Source organism: Manihot esculenta, chromosome 4 (genome assembly GCF_001659605.2).
Source record: "Manihot esculenta cultivar AM560-2 chromosome 4, M.esculenta_v8, whole genome shotgun sequence".
In the NCBI taxonomy this organism is placed as follows: Eukaryota; Viridiplantae; Streptophyta; class Magnoliopsida; order Malpighiales; family Euphorbiaceae; genus Manihot; species Manihot esculenta.
The window spans coordinates 28,440,390-28,457,680 of NC_035164.2; the positions used below are offsets into that span (position 1 = coordinate 28,440,390).

The 17,291-nt window shown below is 33.2% G+C and overlaps 3 protein-coding genes across 3 annotated transcripts; 1 reads left to right on the forward strand and 2 right to left on the reverse strand.

The window, feature by feature from the left end:
• Positions 1-943: 943 nt before the first annotated feature.
• On the reverse strand, positions 944-9,062 carry LOC110613789 (epimerase family protein SDR39U1 homolog, chloroplastic). Its single transcript, XM_043956004.1, has 13 exons — positions 8,841-9,062; positions 8,675-8,728; positions 7,140-7,215; positions 6,386-6,445; positions 5,939-6,057; positions 4,851-4,895; positions 4,591-4,669; positions 4,246-4,307; positions 3,043-3,145; positions 2,682-2,742; positions 1,876-1,946; positions 1,266-1,405; positions 944-1,183 (listed from the first exon to the last, which is right to left on the reverse strand). The coding sequence occupies exons 1-13, from the start codon at positions 8,919-8,921 to the stop codon at positions 1,085-1,087; spliced, it is 1,050 nt and encodes a 349-aa protein (XP_043811939.1). The 5' UTR covers positions 8,922-9,062; the 3' UTR covers positions 944-1,084.
• Positions 9,063-9,117: 55 nt separating this feature from the next.
• Positions 9,118-9,651, forward strand: LOC110613790 (30S ribosomal protein S31, mitochondrial). The gene has a single exon (XM_021755100.2). The coding sequence runs from the start codon at positions 9,258-9,260 to the stop codon at positions 9,516-9,518; it is 261 nt and encodes an 86-aa protein (XP_021610792.1). The 5' UTR covers positions 9,118-9,257; the 3' UTR covers positions 9,519-9,651.
• A 5,299-nt stretch (positions 9,652-14,950) lies between these two features.
• Positions 14,951-16,407, reverse strand: LOC122723483. Its single transcript, XM_043955664.1, has 2 exons — positions 15,584-16,407; positions 14,951-15,436 (listed from the first exon to the last, which is right to left on the reverse strand). The coding sequence occupies exons 1-2, from the start codon at positions 15,906-15,908 to the stop codon at positions 15,144-15,146; spliced, it is 618 nt and encodes a 205-aa protein (XP_043811599.1). The 5' UTR covers positions 15,909-16,407; the 3' UTR covers positions 14,951-15,143.
• Between the last annotated feature and the right edge of the window lie 884 nt (positions 16,408-17,291).

Sequence of the window (17,291 nt, forward strand, 5' to 3'; positions counted from 1 at the left end):
ACTAGTTGCCTTTTGTGAGGCTTGTCGGCATTTTCTTGAATTCTAGTCTCTGTAGGTCCTTTAGCTGTTTTGGCCCAAAGCCTTTTCCCTTTAACTGGTTGTAAGCTGAACTAGTTTGCTGGCTGTTTTCATGTCTCAATTATTCCATGGCCCTTGCTTGCAAATGGGAATATTGATCATATGGCATGTTTATCCCTGTCTTCTTTATAATTGTCATTGGGCGTAAATGAACTAAATTATTCGTAAGTTACTCTGATTTGATAAAAATTTGACCGAACTTGATTCGATTTCTAAACGAACCAAATTTGAGCTTAGTAAACGAATCAAGTTTGAACTCTATAGTATTCGACTTGTTAAGACTCTGTAAGCTCGATTTGTTTTTAAATTCATGAGCAGATTTGCAAATAGACTCGTGAATAGTCTGATTAAGTAAACTGATATTATTATTATTATTGTAAGAGAAATAAATTTAAACCCTATATATATACTTTTATGAGGTAAATATAAATTTTTTAATATATAGTTTAGTTACATTTTAAACTTGCATATATTTGAATTATTAAGATTTAAAAGTTCATTTTTACAAGTTTATAAACTAATTTACAAATATACTTATTTAAATAAAATTATTTTAATTTTAAACTTATTAGTTTTAAACTAAAACTTATTATACATGTAAATAAATTGAACAATAAATTGAACAACTCCTGAACTATTCAAAACTAAATTCGATAAAAACTCGACTCGTCTAAACTTATTTGTTGAACGAGCTAAACTTGAACTTCTTAATATTTGGCTCGAATTCGAAATGACTAAAATTCAAATTCAGCTCGAACTCAAAAAAATTTTAATGAACAAAATTTGAATTCTTTAAAACTCGGCTCAGTGCGTTTACCCCTACACATTATAAGTAATTAATTATTTTTAATATTAATACAATATATTAACAAAAAATGATTTTAATATATTTTATAAAACAAGCTTTAAACAAGCATTGAGCATGATGGAACAAGTTTGATCCTCAAACAAAAGAATAAACAAATATACAGTTGCTGCATCTGTATATTAATACCCTCTCATCTCATCAAAGGATGGTTTTGAGTGCATCTTGCACATGGGGATATTTGAACTGGAAACCCAACTCCTTGGCTCTTTTAGGAAGCACTTTCTGTCCATCCAAAACCTGTCAAGGAACTCCACAATCAAGTTTCACAGACTGAAATCTGAACCAAAAAAAAAAAAAGTGGAAAAATCCAAGTTCTTACCACAGAAGCACCTTCTCCAAGGACTGCTTTGAGGGCAAAGTCAGGTACAGGTAGCCACGAGGGCCGGCCGAGGACATTTCCCAGTCGGTCACACATCTCTGCCAATCGAACTGGATTTGGTGCAGTTCCATTGATAACTCCTGAAATTTAAGCTAATTATGATCGAGTTCAAAAATAAGTTCCAACTTCGTACGTCCTTAATGAAGAAGGCAGTTAGTTGAAGAAAAGCCACCAACTTGGAAACGACCCATATGTTCATTTCATAGTGGCTGAGGAGGTTTTTCACTCATGGCATCCTCTCTACATAAACCAAAGTGCTTCATACCGTTTGCTGCTAGTCAAATTTTAGCACCTAATTTTCCCTTTAAAATTTCCAATGTGCTAAAAGGAAATTCCAAATTATTTAGGTCAGGAAATGCATGAACAATACACCCTCACATTGAAAAACAGAAGTGCAAATTTGCAGGAAAGAAGTAAGTTGATATACATGCTTGTTCAATTGTGCATGTAGATTGTCTCATCAAAAACAGGAGTGGGGTAAGGAATCACTAAACACCCATGCACTGATAATTCACAGATAGCCCATATTTTTCCTTGAGCAATACAATACCTCTATAAGCTGGATTTGATAAAGCTTCATAGATTAGGTTTACTATGTCATCTAGGTGAATCCAGGAAAACCTGCAGCCACAAGAATATCATAAGAGGAAGCTTCATGCATTTGCTTAACACAGGATGGAATAAAATGTCTCAACATTGTTACAACACAGGCCCAAAAAAATAAAAAAAGAGGGAAGTAGCATTAACCATGTAGGGGATTAGATCGTTCCTAATCCCCTTGTTTGGAATAACAACTTTCACAAGTATTCAATTCAATTCTGTTCTTTTCTATCAATTTTCTTGTTTGGATGGAATAATTCTTTTGTTTTTAAACTTACAAAATTTTCACTTAAAAAAAAAATGAAATTATGCATGATTTTGAATAAAATTCAAATAATGAAAAAATGCATTTGAATTTTTTTTTTTGCAAAATGAATTATACCAAACAGAAGGAATATATGGGCACTAAGCAGTCGGTATGATTTATGAAGGTATTGAGGTTTTCTGAAATTGTTCACTCTCTGTACTAATAGCTTATTTTTGAAACATAAGTGGTTTACTTAAAAATAATCATAAAGAAACAAAATGGGGGTTATGGAGAAGGAACAGAGTGTGAAAAGTTAGGACCATTATTACAATAAACTTCGATTAATTTTTACCTATTTTGAAACATTGAAATTCTAAAAAATCATAATGAGGAACTTTTTGATTGGCAAAACAGAATGCCAATGACAGTGAAAGCCAGTGTTTCTTCCATATTCTAGTCAAATGGTGCTTTAGTAACCGATGGGTGATGCTGTACTAATTGTAACATACCATTGTTGTCCGGAACCCAGAGGTCCACCAGCAAACATCATGAACAGAGGAATCATTTTAGCTGCACAAGATCAAAGATGTAAGTATGCATATGAGACCAAAGCAACCTATCCAAGAGTGTATTTATATCACAGATTTGTATATTGTCATTCTGCTCAACATATGTGGCTAAGAGATAAAAACTTTGATGATCAAATTTTTTCTCTATTTTGTTTAAACGTTGGTGATCTATCAAGTGAAAGTCGCTAGACTGAAAATTCACTTGTTTTTCTATTCACTTGCTCTCTCTTTGTTCCTAGATATTAAGAAGTTGAGAACCTCTAACACATAGAAATTGGACTTGGAAAATCAATTATGATACCTAAAGCACCCCCGTCTTTACCAAGAACAACACCAATGCGAATAAGTGCTAATCTCACATCCTTATTTACTTTGAGGGCTGATGCTTCCCATTCTCTACATACCTGAAGAGAGATATATTTTGTTAGTAGAAGATAAGGGAAGGTGTTGAGACTTCACGACTGCAAATATGAACCTAAGGTTAGAATTATTCTACGAAATTTTGTGCTTGTGAAGAAAATGCTTTCTTTATTACATTTTACTCTCTGCCTCCATAATCTCAGTTTGCAGACAGTAGCATGACAGCTAAGCAGTGCATTTGCAAATATGAACAAAGGTGAACCGAATGTGGCATTGCTGTAATTTTTTCCCTTTTTTCTATGTATAGATATTAGAATGTCTAAACAGAGTTATGATTGGCTTCCTGCATATGCATCAAGGTGCAGTAGATTTAGGCCAAAATACCATGGAAATCAGATAAGAATTCTCATTTTCAATTCCTGATGTTGATAATGTTAATATCTCATTCCAATTCACTAAAAGGGAGAGGAGGATTTCACCATCTATTCAGATTAAGATTGAGATTTCCTATATTCAAATGAACCAAGTCGTTAAGAAAGGAATTGAATTCCAAATGTATATGAAACAGAAAAAGGCAAGATACCTAATCATTTCTGTTTTGATTGTTCTCTATTCCATTTCCAATTTAGGGCCCCATATCAAAATTCAAGAGCCTAAAGAGCATCACCTTGTCCATAAATGAGTATATTAGACAGGACAAGCGTAGTCTGAGCATGCACGGCACAACTAGATTTTACTTCCATTAGATAATAATTTTAGATCTACTGCACTTGCTAACCTCAACTCAATTCTTACTCAATTCTTACACTACCACATTTTCTTTTTAATATCTATCTGATTTCGTCATACCAACGTAGTAAGATTTGATGTTTAGTTCATGATCTCTCAAATATTGCTGCATATATAGGATAGTATATGCAATAGGAAATATTTTATGTTTTTACTTGTGTCTTCAAAAAAGAAAAACTTATGGAGATAACGGTAATAGATATTGAGATTTTTTAATGCAAGTTATCTACTTAACAATATGATGGCAAAGAATTTTTTGTAGTTTACAACAGATCATTCAAGAAAGTAACTTCTAAAACTTATTTGGAAGTCAAACAATGCAGTAACTGATGGCATTGGATCATTTCTATTTTACCTCAGCCAAGTAGTCATTTCCAGATGGACTGCGCTCATCAAATACTTGTGTTTCACTACTGCCTGAGGAGGAAATGAACACAAAGGGGAAAAACAGGAGGAAAAGAATCAAAGGAAAGCTACTCAATCCATAAACCATATATAATCTAGATAGTCGAATTCTAGAATGTTCATATGAAAACAAATGTTTCATTGTATGTTCCCTGTAGATTTTAAAATTCCAATTTTATTGGTTAAAAGTGCTAGAATTATATTAAAAGACAGATGATAGACTGGGAAGAAAAATGAATAATATTGCAAATGGCATAAAGAGGTTTGGGATCATGAGGGGGAAGATAGGACAAACCGTAATAACCAACAGCTGTGGCACTGACCAGAACTGTGGGCCGAACTCCATCTGGCGAATCATTTATTAAATCTACAACCTTCAACATAAGTTAAAGAGGCTAAATGAATAAAACATAGAGAGGAATTCTACACCTACTTATTGATGTTCAGATTAAGCAATGCTTCTTCCGAAAAATGTGGTTTTTTTTTTTTTGGGGGGGGGGGGGGGGTGAGGAACCTTCTAGTTCTAAGAGAGTGAGAAAGAAAATAATTCCTTACCTTTGAGGTGACTCTAATCCTGCTTTGTTTAATCTCTTTCTTTATCTGCAATACCAATATAATAGATTTATATATATATTTTTTTGAACTAATTCATATTCACTGCAGAAAACTGCTGCTATAAATGTAATATCATGTGACAATTACATCCATGCATTTTAGTAAAACACATACGACAGTCTATGGCATTGCTTTAATAGTAAAACTAGAATTTATGATAATTACAATCGTTTTTTCAATGAAAATTTTACATAAGAAAGTGATGTAGCAGCTGGTATGGGTTTGAATCTGACCAATGATTCCACAGGCTCAAACTGGCCCAGAATCAAAGAAGAGGGAGATTTACAGTCCCCCCCCCCCTCCCCCCAGTGAACATGAACCAGTCCGGTCCAAACCATGATTTTTTTTTTGAAGACAATTTAAAAAATTATTTCGACTATTAGATTGTCTCAACTCAAATCAAAACGAAATCAAAACCATAATTAGAACTGCCCCTTGAACTGGCTTGGAACCGTTGGGAACTAGACCCCAAGGTCTGGTTTAAGTTCCCTCTTGGCCGCAAACTGGAACCAGCCTGTCGCTAGGTCTAAAAGATAGAATACAAACAATGATGCAACAAGGCTCTCAAATTTATTTATTTAATAATCAATTGTCAAAAAACAACACTAGAAAGTAGCTCGATTATAAATAGAAAGTAAATACTCCTAATAACATTAGAATTTCCAAAAATAGTTAAATATTATTTCCTAAATTTCTTCCTAAAATATGTTTATCTAAAATCTATAGTAGAAGAAGGTCCATGCAAATCCTAACAAAATTAAGAAACATCCTAATGAAAAATAAAGTTGTCTCCCAAACATTAGTTGCAAAGAAAGATGAGTATTGGTATAAAAAAGCATATCATATAAGCTGGATTCTGAGAGAGAATATATGAAAAGCCATTTATGTCTAACACCTGATACAAGAGATATTTTGATGTATATGCAAATGTTTTTTCTTGCAGCATTGAACTTTTCCTACAAGCTACACTTCACTTCCAACAGCCGAAAATAAAGGAAACTGGAAACCAGTGAGCCTGCCATACTGACCTCAGATGACCATCTTGTACTGATGGGCATTCCAGCTAAATTTACAACAGCATTTGAACCTCGAATGCTGTCTTTCCATTTTGGCTCCTCGGCAACTACAATTCTAGGGAAGTCTTTGGCTACAGACATCAACAAGCAGAAATATTCTTAGGAATTTTTTCAAAAAATAAAAAATAATTATATAATATAATTGCCTTTTCACATGAAATTACAATAGAGCATTGCCAACATTTGTTGAAAAAGAAAAAAAGAATCAATAGTATATTTCTTTGGAAAGACAATCTGTTTTTTAAATTACAAAATGATTTCATCCATATCAAATAAAAATGAAACTTCCTTCTTGTCCTAGAAATCTACCCTTTTAATTACTATTTTTTAGAAGATTTGTCAATCAATAATTCATAAAACAGAAGGGCAGAAAACTAAAAGTATGTATTACCTTCTTACCCGGAAATATTAACTCTGCTTTAGATTTCGAACGTGTCAAAACATTAATGTAATGGTTATCTGAAACAAAGGCAGAATTAAGAAAAAAATCTGGATTAGCTCATCTGATGCAAGTACAGATAATTCAGAATTCAGATTGTAGTAAGTAACACAACTCAAGTGTAAACAATGGAAAATCTAATATAAAATCTATTGGTAAATCTGAGAACCTCTAAACAATATCCAACTATGATTCCTCACTCAGGTTCCAGATGCAGCTTGTTTCAGCACAGCATTACAAATATTAAAGCTCTCATCTTCAGTAAAATTCAAAATCCATTTATTACAAATCCATCATACACAATAAACTAGTTTGCATCTTAGAAAATTTAATTAGAAACTATTTTAAGAACTGTGGGCAATTTCATCTATCAGCTACCCCAACAAACTGAAAATAAATTTCTTAAAATGTGAAGACTATGGGTGGCAATTAAGCTTAGGGCAAAAGATACACAAATATTGCAACATGAATCTTGCTAGGAGCAATTATGAGCAACCATCACATCGTGAAACTCCATGGGAAAAAAAGAAAAAACCTTGCTAGGAATCATAAAAAACTAATGTAAGAAAAAGATAAAGCAATAGTAGATATTAAATATATTCATTCCCACATTAAAGATAAGCTTTTGATTTTAATTGTGATTACAAAATATAATTACAATCACATTAAATAAAATCTTTTTATTATAAATAATTATAGCAAGATGGAGAAAACCTGCATGCAGTCTTTGCACCAATCTTCTACCTATAAAGCCTGTGGCTCCTGTTATTGATACAGTCATCTGATTTGCCTGCATCCACATACTAGACTCTAGAGTGAAACAAACTAAGAAACTATAAGTTATTATAAATGAAAAAAAATGTGCATGATAGTTTATTATTTTCTAATATGAAAGTGCAAGTTTTCATCCTTGTTACTGGCCCTTGAATATGTACCTCTTTTAATAGACATGCACCAAGAGGTTCAACATGGACATTAGCCATGGTATTATGCATGAGGAACTGTTGTCACTAAAACTACCTTGTTGCAACTACAGAAGCACTAAACCCACAAAGAAATAAAACAAAAATAATATAAACAAAACTTTTCATGGTTCATCCTCCCAGTATAGGACTAGATGCACAAACATATATCATCTTCCACAATCAATCAAAGTTATACAAATATATCATTAAGCTCCAAGCTATCTCTCAAAACCAAACAACCCATGTACATGCAAGAAACACCACACTACTAATTGTTCTTAAGAGACGTATTAATTTGTCCCTCTCATTCTTCTCTAGACATATATAATATATTTACCACTTGACACTAGCCACTTTACAAATAGAATAGTTTGTCCCTCTGAGTCTCTCATAGGCATAATTAAACAATCTACTATTACATGCAAGAGATTCCTCTTAATCAAACTACTACATACTATTGCAACAATGTAGCGAGTGAAGGCACATTTTAGTGTGTTGAAAAATTAAATTAGCAAATATATTAATATGGATGGTAGTCCTTTCCTTCCGTGGATAGTAGTCCTTTCTTTACATAAGTTAAAGCCAAATAACCACTCTCATAATGATTCTATTTACATTGTTAATCCACTCAGTCCTAATGTCAACAGGAACCTCACTGAAATACAGAATCTACTGAAATAGGAATTCTTCTTTACATAGGAAATAATCTTCTAAACAATTAAGAAATATTTCTTTCTCTCCTATTAGGTAATGGTATCTCGAATCCCATAAGGATTTGAAGTCATATCCGAACAGAGAGCATATTAAACACTAACGATAGAAATGAAAGATGCAACTTTTATTAGGATGAAGCCAATATAGAAAAAAAATTTCATAAATTGCTCCAATTAAAACAAAATTAAGCAAGCTAAGCGCCACCAGAAAGAATGAATGAAGAGGTTTAAATTTGAAGCCCGAGAAGAAAAATAAACACCAGGGGCAAACTCTGACAAGCTAACTGTTATATACATCTACGAACGTCATTAATTTCAGTTGCCAAAAGCACAAAAGTTCATTTTACAGCCACATAATGTTTTGATGTAAAAGCACTATAAAAATTCACTTGATGAACAATGCATGGATCAAACTACAATTGTAAACAATAAATACATTGATCAAACTTTAGAATTTCAGTTGCCAAAACCAAAAGGCAAAGAAAGAAAAAACTAGATCATGGAACTCATAACTTGAAAATATCAACATATCCACATTCCAAGAAAAGGGTATACAGTTTGAGCGACACACCTTTTGGGTTTGATCAGAGGCACAACACACACTTAATCTCCGAGCGTCAAGCTTCTGCAGCTCAAAACAAGATTATCCATTGCATAAGCAAAGAAGAACGCAAGTGCTCCAAAACCCAAAAACAGCACCCTCAGAAAGCAGGACTAAGGAGAATGAAGATACTCACAGAGAAAGTTCGAGGAATGTGAAGAGGAGGAGAGATGGAGTGAGTCCATGTTAAAGCAGTGGCTCTACACAACACCTCCATTACTTTAGCTGCCAAAAACTTTGCCTTTCACCTAATCTCTGTCTCTGGGGTTAGATAATAAAGAGATTAGAGAAGAAGAAGAAGAAAAGAAAATCCTTTCGTTGTTCAATCATCATCGTGTTTGATTTGGAACCACACCAGCGAAAACTTCACCATATCCAATCACAACAACCTTCCAAAAACCTTCAGGTATGAAATTGGGCCTTCTAAAAGCCCATATAAATATCCATCATCTTAACCCGACCCGGACCAAAACTGTGAAATATCGAATATAGCCATACCCTCCCTCCTCTCCCCTCTCTAGTTTTCCTGTCAGCTTGTGTGCGAAAATCAGTAATGGCGAGGATGATGCAATGGTGCGGCGCTGTGGCAAGGCGGATGATGGCGGCTCAGCCGGAACCAACGGCAAGCAGAGTTGGGGTGGGAGCGACGCCGATCCTGTGTGGGAGAGGGGATAAGAGGACAAAGAGAGGGAAGAGATTCAAGGGATCATACGGAAATTCGAGGCCGAAGAAGGACAAGAAGATTGAAAGAACCCAGGACAAGGTTGAGGTCCCCAGGTCGACCCCTTGGCCTCTCCCCTTCAAGCTTATCTAATTTTCATTGTTACTTCTTTTCTTTTCACGCTCTCTGCGTCTCCAGTGACATGTAGCTCTTCTTGTTGGTATTTGGCTTAGGGTTTGTACGTTCTCTTCCATCAGAAATATATGTACATTTCCTTGGTTTACAATGGTTCAATTTTGGGTTTTTTTATTCATAGATTTTTCGTTTGCAAATTTTCCCAAGATAACAACTGTGAAAATGATGTAATTTCATCTGGGTTTAAGTGAGAAGATCCTTCAATTGTGCCCATTTCTGTTTTTTATGAGATTTAGCCTTTGTGCAATATTGTGTTGTGAAGAAGTAGAGCCGTTGATGGACAAACTAGGATGGTAATGGAAAAGAAAACTAGGAAAAAGAGGGGAACTACAGATTCCTATAATATGTTATAAATTTGTTATGGTCTCTTCTCTATTAATCTCCTCGGATGCCATTAGTCTTTTCTTGACAAGTAGTCTCCTGACTTTTAAAACTCGAAACAGACTCGAAATCTAAGATTGGAACCTCGCAAATAGCCTTTGTGCATCTCTCTCGGGTCCTTGGGATGTTTGTATCTTCACATACAATTTGATTGGCATTATCATCGGTCAGTAATACTCTTATCCGAATGTTTTTATAGTGATTGTCTGAACTCTTTCATGACTTTCTTAGTGGCCTTTATGGATATCTTTACTTCATAACATAATACTGATTGACCAGGCATTAATTAGTGTATATTTACAGAACTTTTTTATTATCTATTTTGTTGCTAACTCATAAGTTGGAAGATCATCTTGTGTAAAAAATTTGTATAAGAAAGTCATCCATGATTCCTCCTCCTCTATGGGAAAAGACTCCTCCACTTTCATTGCTTGAGTGTGCAGTTCATCGAATTGAAACGATTGAGTTAAGTGTTATTCACTCCTTGCCGTTATTTTAACTAGAAAATCAGCCTCTTCATTGTCGACTCTGGCCACCTAGAAGATCATCTTGTGTAAAAAATTTATATATGGGAGTCATCCATGATTCCTCCTCTATGAGAAAAAACTCTTCCACTTTCGTTGCTCGAGTGTGCAGTTCCTCGAACTGAAATGATTAAGTGTTATTCACTCATTGCCGCTATTTTGGTTAAAAAATCAGCCTCTTCATTGTCGCCTCTGGCCATTTGGTGAAGTTCGCAGCTGTCCTGCCCATCTGGTGAAGTTCGTAGCTGTCTTACCCATCTTTGATCCTCTCCATAAGGGACTGAACCTTCTCCTTTTACTTGACAAGATTCGGTTCTTGGACTTTAAATTATCCCTGACACTGATTAACAACTAATTGTGAGTCACTAATAATGGTAGATTTTTATATACCTAATTTCTTGATGATTCTTAGGGCCATTATTATAGCCTCGTACTCGACTACATGGTTGGTAGCATTGAAGGCGAATTTTGCTGCATACCAAAATTTTATACCAATTTGAGACTGTAATAGGATTTCGATTCCAAAGCCACTAGCCTCACAAGCTCCATTTGCCCAAACCTTCCACTCCTCCATGGTTGACTCCAGGGATTCTGAAAGCTCTAACAGTGGAGTCATTTTAGCGATAAAATCAGCTACTGTCTGGGCTTTGATGGTCTTTCTTGGAACGTACCTATTATTAAAAGCTAACAATATTATTGCCCGTGTGGATAGCCGCCCTGACAGCTCTGGCTTGTACAAAATCTTTCGAGAGGGTAATCCATTCTAACTTCTATAGTGTATGACTCGAAGTATGGATGTAGTTTCGTGGCTGACATTAAGACTGCAAACGCTAACTTTTTGGGAAGAGGATAATTCAGTTTTTCCCCCTTAAAGATTTGGCTGGCATAATATACTGTGCTTTGTTTTCCATTGTTCTCACGAACGAGTATCGAGCAAACTGTCTCCTGCGTCACAGACAAGTATAAAAATAAAACCTCGCATTCGACAGGCGAGCTTAGCAATGGAGAAGATAATAAAAAGATTTTCAGACTTTTAAATGCCTCTGCACATTCTTCCCCCTGCACAAATTTACCTTTACCTCTTAAGGTTTTGAAGAACGGGAGACACCTTCTGGTTGAGCATGATATGAACCATCTCAAGGCAATGACACGTCCATTCAACCTCTGTACTTCATTAATTGTTTTTGGTGCTTTCATGTTTTGCATAATGTTGATCTTCTCAGGGTTTGCTTCTATGTCTCTTTCTGAGATTATATACACCAAAAACTTCTCAGCTTTTACTCCAAAGGTGCACCTTTCAAGATTCAACTTCATACTCGCCTTATCCAATATATTAAAAACTTTCTAATATCTTCTAAATGTTCTTCTAAGGATTCGCTCTTTATCACCATGTCATCCACGTACACTTCGACTGTTGACTCTACCATGGCTTTAAAAATACCTGACACCAACCTTTTGTAAGTCGCCCCTACATTTTTTAATCCAAATAGTGTCATCTTATAGCAGAAAACTCCTTCATTTGTTATGAACGCAGTCTTCTCTGTATCCTCAATGTTCATCATGACTTGATGGTAACCTGAAATGGCATCAAGAAAAGAAACTACTGTGTGACCCGAGGTCGAGTCTATTGACTTGTCAATAGATGGCAACAGGTAATGATCTTTTGGACATGCTTTATTCAGGTCAATAAAATTCACACACATTCTCCATTTTCCGTCAGCCTTCTTCACCAGAACCACATTGGCGAGCCATGTAAGATACCATACTTCTTTTATTAACCTTGCACTCACTAGCTTGTCCACCTCTTCTTTGATCACTTGCTGCCTCTTCGGTACGAACCTTCTTTTCTTTTGTTGGACTGGCTTGACAACTCTGTCAACAGAAAGCTTATGAGTGATGAGAGCCGGGTCCACTCTTGTTACATCTTTGGGAGACCAAACGGAAGTTGTTACTTAGTTCTTTAGCAATTCTATTAAACGAGTCTTTGTTTCACCTGTTAACGCAGTACCGAACCGTAGTTTTTATTCCTTACCTAACTGGACCTCCTCTTCCGGGTCTGCTGGCTCTAGTTTTATGTGAGATTTCGGCTTCTCTAGCAGGTCGATGGGTATTATTGCTTTCTCGAGACTTTTTGCTAGGTTTCTGTAACATTCTTTAGCCAACCTCGGATTGCCTCGGACCACAGCTATTCCCCTAGGAGCTAGTAGCTTAAGACATATAACACCCATACTAATAACAATATCGTGATAGTTTAGGACTGAGCAGCCGAGTATTACATTGTACGCAAATGGATATCTACTATCGCAAACTTTGCATACAACTCTCGCCAATACTTTTTGTCGCCCAGTACTAAGGGGAGGTTGATGGTGCACAGCACTACCACGGTCTTATCTCCTAATCTTAGTAACGGATAGAAAACTCTAACAAGGTTATTTTTATCCAAACCTAACTTATTAAAAACATTTAATATGAGAATGTTAATAGAACTACCTGTATCCACCAATACTCGCCTTACTTCATACCTATTTAGGAGGATCTTGACGATCAACGGGTCGTTTTGAAAGATTTCGGTAGCTTTGTCTGTAAGACCGAACCTTATCTCCTGCTTGGCCCATGACTAGTATCCAACTGACAAGACATTTTCTACTACGCACTTATTTTTCCCTTTGTCCTTATTAGGTCCTCTGACAATGACATGTATAACTCCGACCATTTCAAGAGATAGAAAAGAGAGATTTTTTTTTCAGAGAAAAGGAATAAGAGACCGATTTTAATCCAAATGAACATAAAGGATTCAATAGATTTTCTCGGCAATGGAGCCAAATGATGTTGTTGAAATCAAATTGATGATATAGCCGGAATTGAGCTGTGCTGTGATTTGTCTAATAGAGTTGTGTTGTGATTGGTCTACCTGCAAAATAGAAAATATAACGTGGTTGGCACCTACGACAGCTACTCAATCGCTCAAGTCAGTAAGTTGAAGAGAAGAGCGAGCATAATCCTTAGAACTTAGAGTATAGGTGTAAGAGAATATGTATACCTTTGTCTCTGTAATTATTCTCCTTTTATATTGTAAGAAGATGGAGATAAATATAACATTTTCTAATAATTCGACGATGATGTAACCGGCTCGTTGACAAGGGATATTCACTGGCTAATAAGTCAGGAATCCCGTGATTGCAAGCGTAAAGGGATCTGTTGGATTGTAACTGATAATGGTAACTTCTTTATGGAGTCTCACCCTAAAGTTGAGAGGGCGAATCTGTCCGATCTGAGACCAATCTAAAGTGTCCAGGTCTTTTTTTCTACTGGTGAGACCGCGTATAAGTTTATCATATTTCTATTACATGACATTGTCTTATGGTAACAGTTTACTGTCTATTTTGAGTGAGTTTTATATAGTATTAGGTATCAACGTTAACTTTGAGAGTATAAATTATTATTTTATTAATTAAACATTAAAACGTTTATGGTGAATATAAATATTATCAACTATTAATCATATCTTTAGTTATGTAAACATTATGTTAAATTGTATAAACACATTTTACATGTTTCAAATTAAATTGGCATATCAATTAAACGTAAAACTAATTAAATTAGCCTAAATTTTACCCTTGTGTATTCTATATTTTCATTAATTAGCATACCGCATACCACAACTTAAAAGTATTGCAATTGAGTTAACTATAAAAGGAATCAAGACTCCATTTACTTTGCAAAAAATAACTTGTATTTAGAAATATTTTTTATAAAAAATATTTAATGAAAAAAATATTTTCTAATAAAATAATTTATTTTTTATTATTTAATTTTTATTTAAAAAATAAAATATATTAATAAATTTAGGTAAGATTTTCAAAATAGAGAAAATAACTTTCTAATTCAAAAATATTTTTCATTCATTAATTTTCTTGAACTGTAATAGTTTAATCCAATTAATTTTTAGATTTATTTTCTATTTGTTTAAAATAATTAAATTAAATTATTTAGTAATTTAATATTATATATTGAATCAAACTAAATAAATTAAAATTTTAGTATTCGTAAAAATTGAACCCAACTGATTTTAAATAGAAATTAAATTAAATCGAATCTGATTAGTTTAGTTGAATTTGATTGATTAAACTTTTTAATAAATTTTTTATTTTTTATACTTTATTTTTAACATTCTAAAATCTAATTAAAATATTTCGGTCTAATATCTCTATATTATTAAAAATAATGTATTATTATCATTAATCGATTTGGTTCGATTTTTTTTTATTTTTTCCTGATCAAAATAAAATCAAATCGAAATAACTAAAATTTTTAAAATTAAAAACCAAATCGAACTTAAATAAATAAAAAATCTAATTGAATTTATAAATTAATTCGATTCAATCAATTTTCTCTGTTTAAACAGAATATTAATTACCTCTGCTCCAAACACCATAAACCATACGGAGCTTAAGAAAAGTAAAGTTGATGGGGTTGCATTACTAATATTCAATGCAGAATGTCTTTAAGCTTGTTTGAGAATTTGATTATAGGAACAATATATTTGAATTTTTAAAACCTGAGACTCGTCTTAGCAATTAGAACATGTAGATTTGTGTATAAAGGAGATGAATTATCTCAGAAAAAAAAAAACTATAGCTATGAAATAAACTCAAGATATGTGCAATTATGAAGAAAATTATTGTTTCAACCTTGTAAGATACAAGTTTCCTTTTCTCTCTTTCTGCTGCAAATGATCAAACAAATCCACCACTAGCTCTTCAATTATGCCAAGACCAATTATAAAATAAACTAAACCAAACACAATAGTGACCACTCCAATTGAAGATGTCAAGAGATGATATTTGCTGTCTCTTTTATGCTCTTTTGTAAGCCTAATTCCTGTGTGAATTGCCCACCACATCACTATCATTATTATCAGACCCATGAACACTCCTGCAATCACTTTAGATATTGTCTTTGCTTCCCATGCTGCCAACCCATTCATTGTAGTCAGATTGTGTAATTTTTCAAATTTTCATAATGAAAAATTTACTAATAAGTTTATAATTTAAAATAAATGGGTAAATTACGATTAAAGAATCTAAAAAAGAAGACTATTGGTATGAATATTGGTACCTTTATGAATTCCAGCTTCCTCCTCCTGCAGTTGTTCAGACAAATTCAGAAACAAGTCAGCTAATATAGGAATCCCAAGTATCAGAAACAAGAAACCAAAGATCATAGTTAGAGCTCCAATGTGAAAAGCCCAGTCAGTATAGCTTGTATATCTGCTTGAATTTGTAACAAGTTTGAACCCACTATGAATTGCCCATAGAAGCATCACCATAGTAATCAAAGACCCAGTAATTCTCAATATTAAAGCAGGCACAGTGGCTGCTTTTCGAGGAAACGTCTTCCTCACCTTGACATTGGCTACCGTCGTTGCTGGCTCATCGTCCATGGTCACCGAAAATAATGGCTTGAAGCTTGATTGGGGGGGTGGGGGTGGCGCTGGACAAGCTCCAAGCCCAAGGCAGGATTACGTTTGTGTAGTGTTGTTTGGATTGATGGGTGACATGCCTTTGTGCTGTGTTTTAGTTTTTTTTTTTCAAAAAAAAAAATTTGGTTCTAAATTTCAGCTTTAGGATGCGAAACAGATGCTGTGTAAACCTTGAATTTACTTAGTAAAACTTCTCTGTCTCTGTCCTAGATTCATTCTTCGTGCGTGGGTCTCTTACTTGCAAGTTGCGCGGAGTGTGAACCAACAGATTGGAATTAAAAAAAATTGGAGATGACATTTTCTTAAATAATGAAATAAATATGGTTGTTTCTCATAATAGATTTAGCTACCGTGAATCCGAATTAGTCATTGATCAAACAAGTAAAATTTAATTATCGAATAATCTATAAAAAAAATAAATTTCAAATTTATCAAGTTTATTATTGTTGTTCCTTCATCATTTATCTTTATGGTATTTCGTTATATAATTGTTCTCAATATTTAAAATATTCTTTTTTTTATAAAAAAATTAATTGCGAATTCAGTTTGATTCATCATAAATGAACTAAATTGTTTGTAAGTTTTTTGAGATTCATCTCGATAAAAATTCGATTGGATTTAATTTAATTTCTAAACAAGTCAAACTCGAATTTAATTTTTAGACTCGTTTAATAAATAAATCAAATTTAATTTTTATAACGTTCAGTTCATTAATACTCATGAATTTAACTCATTTTCAAATTTATAAGTAAGGTCATGAACGGACTCGTTAAGTAAGTTGATATTCATATCATTAAAAAAATAAATTTAAATTTTATATATATTTTTATAACTCAAATCTAAATTTTTTAAAATTCATTTCTATATAATTTATTACACTATTAAAATTTATATATATTTGAATCATTAAAATTTAAAAAATTATTTTTATAAGTTTACAGCTAATTTATATATATATTTATTTAATTAAAATTATTTAATTTTAAACTTATTAATTTTAAATTAAATTTCATTAAAATAAAGTGAAGTATTCGTAAATTATTTGAAACTAAACTCGATAAAAATTCGACCTATTTAAATTTATTTGTTAAATGAGTTAAATTTGAATTTATTAATACTCGACTCAAATTCGAAATTAACAAATCTCGAGTTTGGTTTGAACTCAAAAATTTTAACGAATAAAATTTAAAATTTTTAAAATTTGATTTAACTTAAATTTTTTACACCCTGCTTACAAGAATGTTAGTAATTTTTCATATTTACATTTGCAAAAAACTATATTCTCACTGTTAAAAAATAGATTTATTTACATAAACTAAAAAATATTATTAATATATTTGAAAA

Excerpts from the sequence above, each read along its gene's own strand:
- LOC110613789 (XM_043956004.1), bottom strand. The coding sequence starts at position 8,921 with ATGGAGGTGTTGTGTAGAGCCACTGCTTTAACATGGACTCACTCCATC. Across the intron at positions 7,216-8,674 it reads CCTCTGATCAAACCCAAAAG|GCAAATCAGATGACTGTATC; the intron begins GTGTGTCGCTCA and ends ATGTGGATGCAG. Across the intron at positions 4,308-4,590 it reads CACAGCTGTTGGTTATTACG|GCAGTAGTGAAACACAAGTA; the intron begins GTTTGTCCTATC and ends TTTCCTCCTCAG.
- LOC122723483 (XM_043955664.1), bottom strand. The coding sequence starts at position 15,908 with ATGGACGATGAGCCAGCAACGACGGTAGCCAATGTCAAGGTGAGGAAG. Across the intron at positions 15,437-15,583 it reads GGAAGCTGGAATTCATAAAG|CATGGGAAGCAAAGACAATA; the intron begins GTACCAATATTC and ends ATGGGTTGGCAG.
- LOC110613790 (XM_021755100.2), top strand. The coding sequence starts at position 9,258 with ATGGCGAGGATGATGCAATGGTGCGGCGCTGTGGCAAGGCGGATGATG.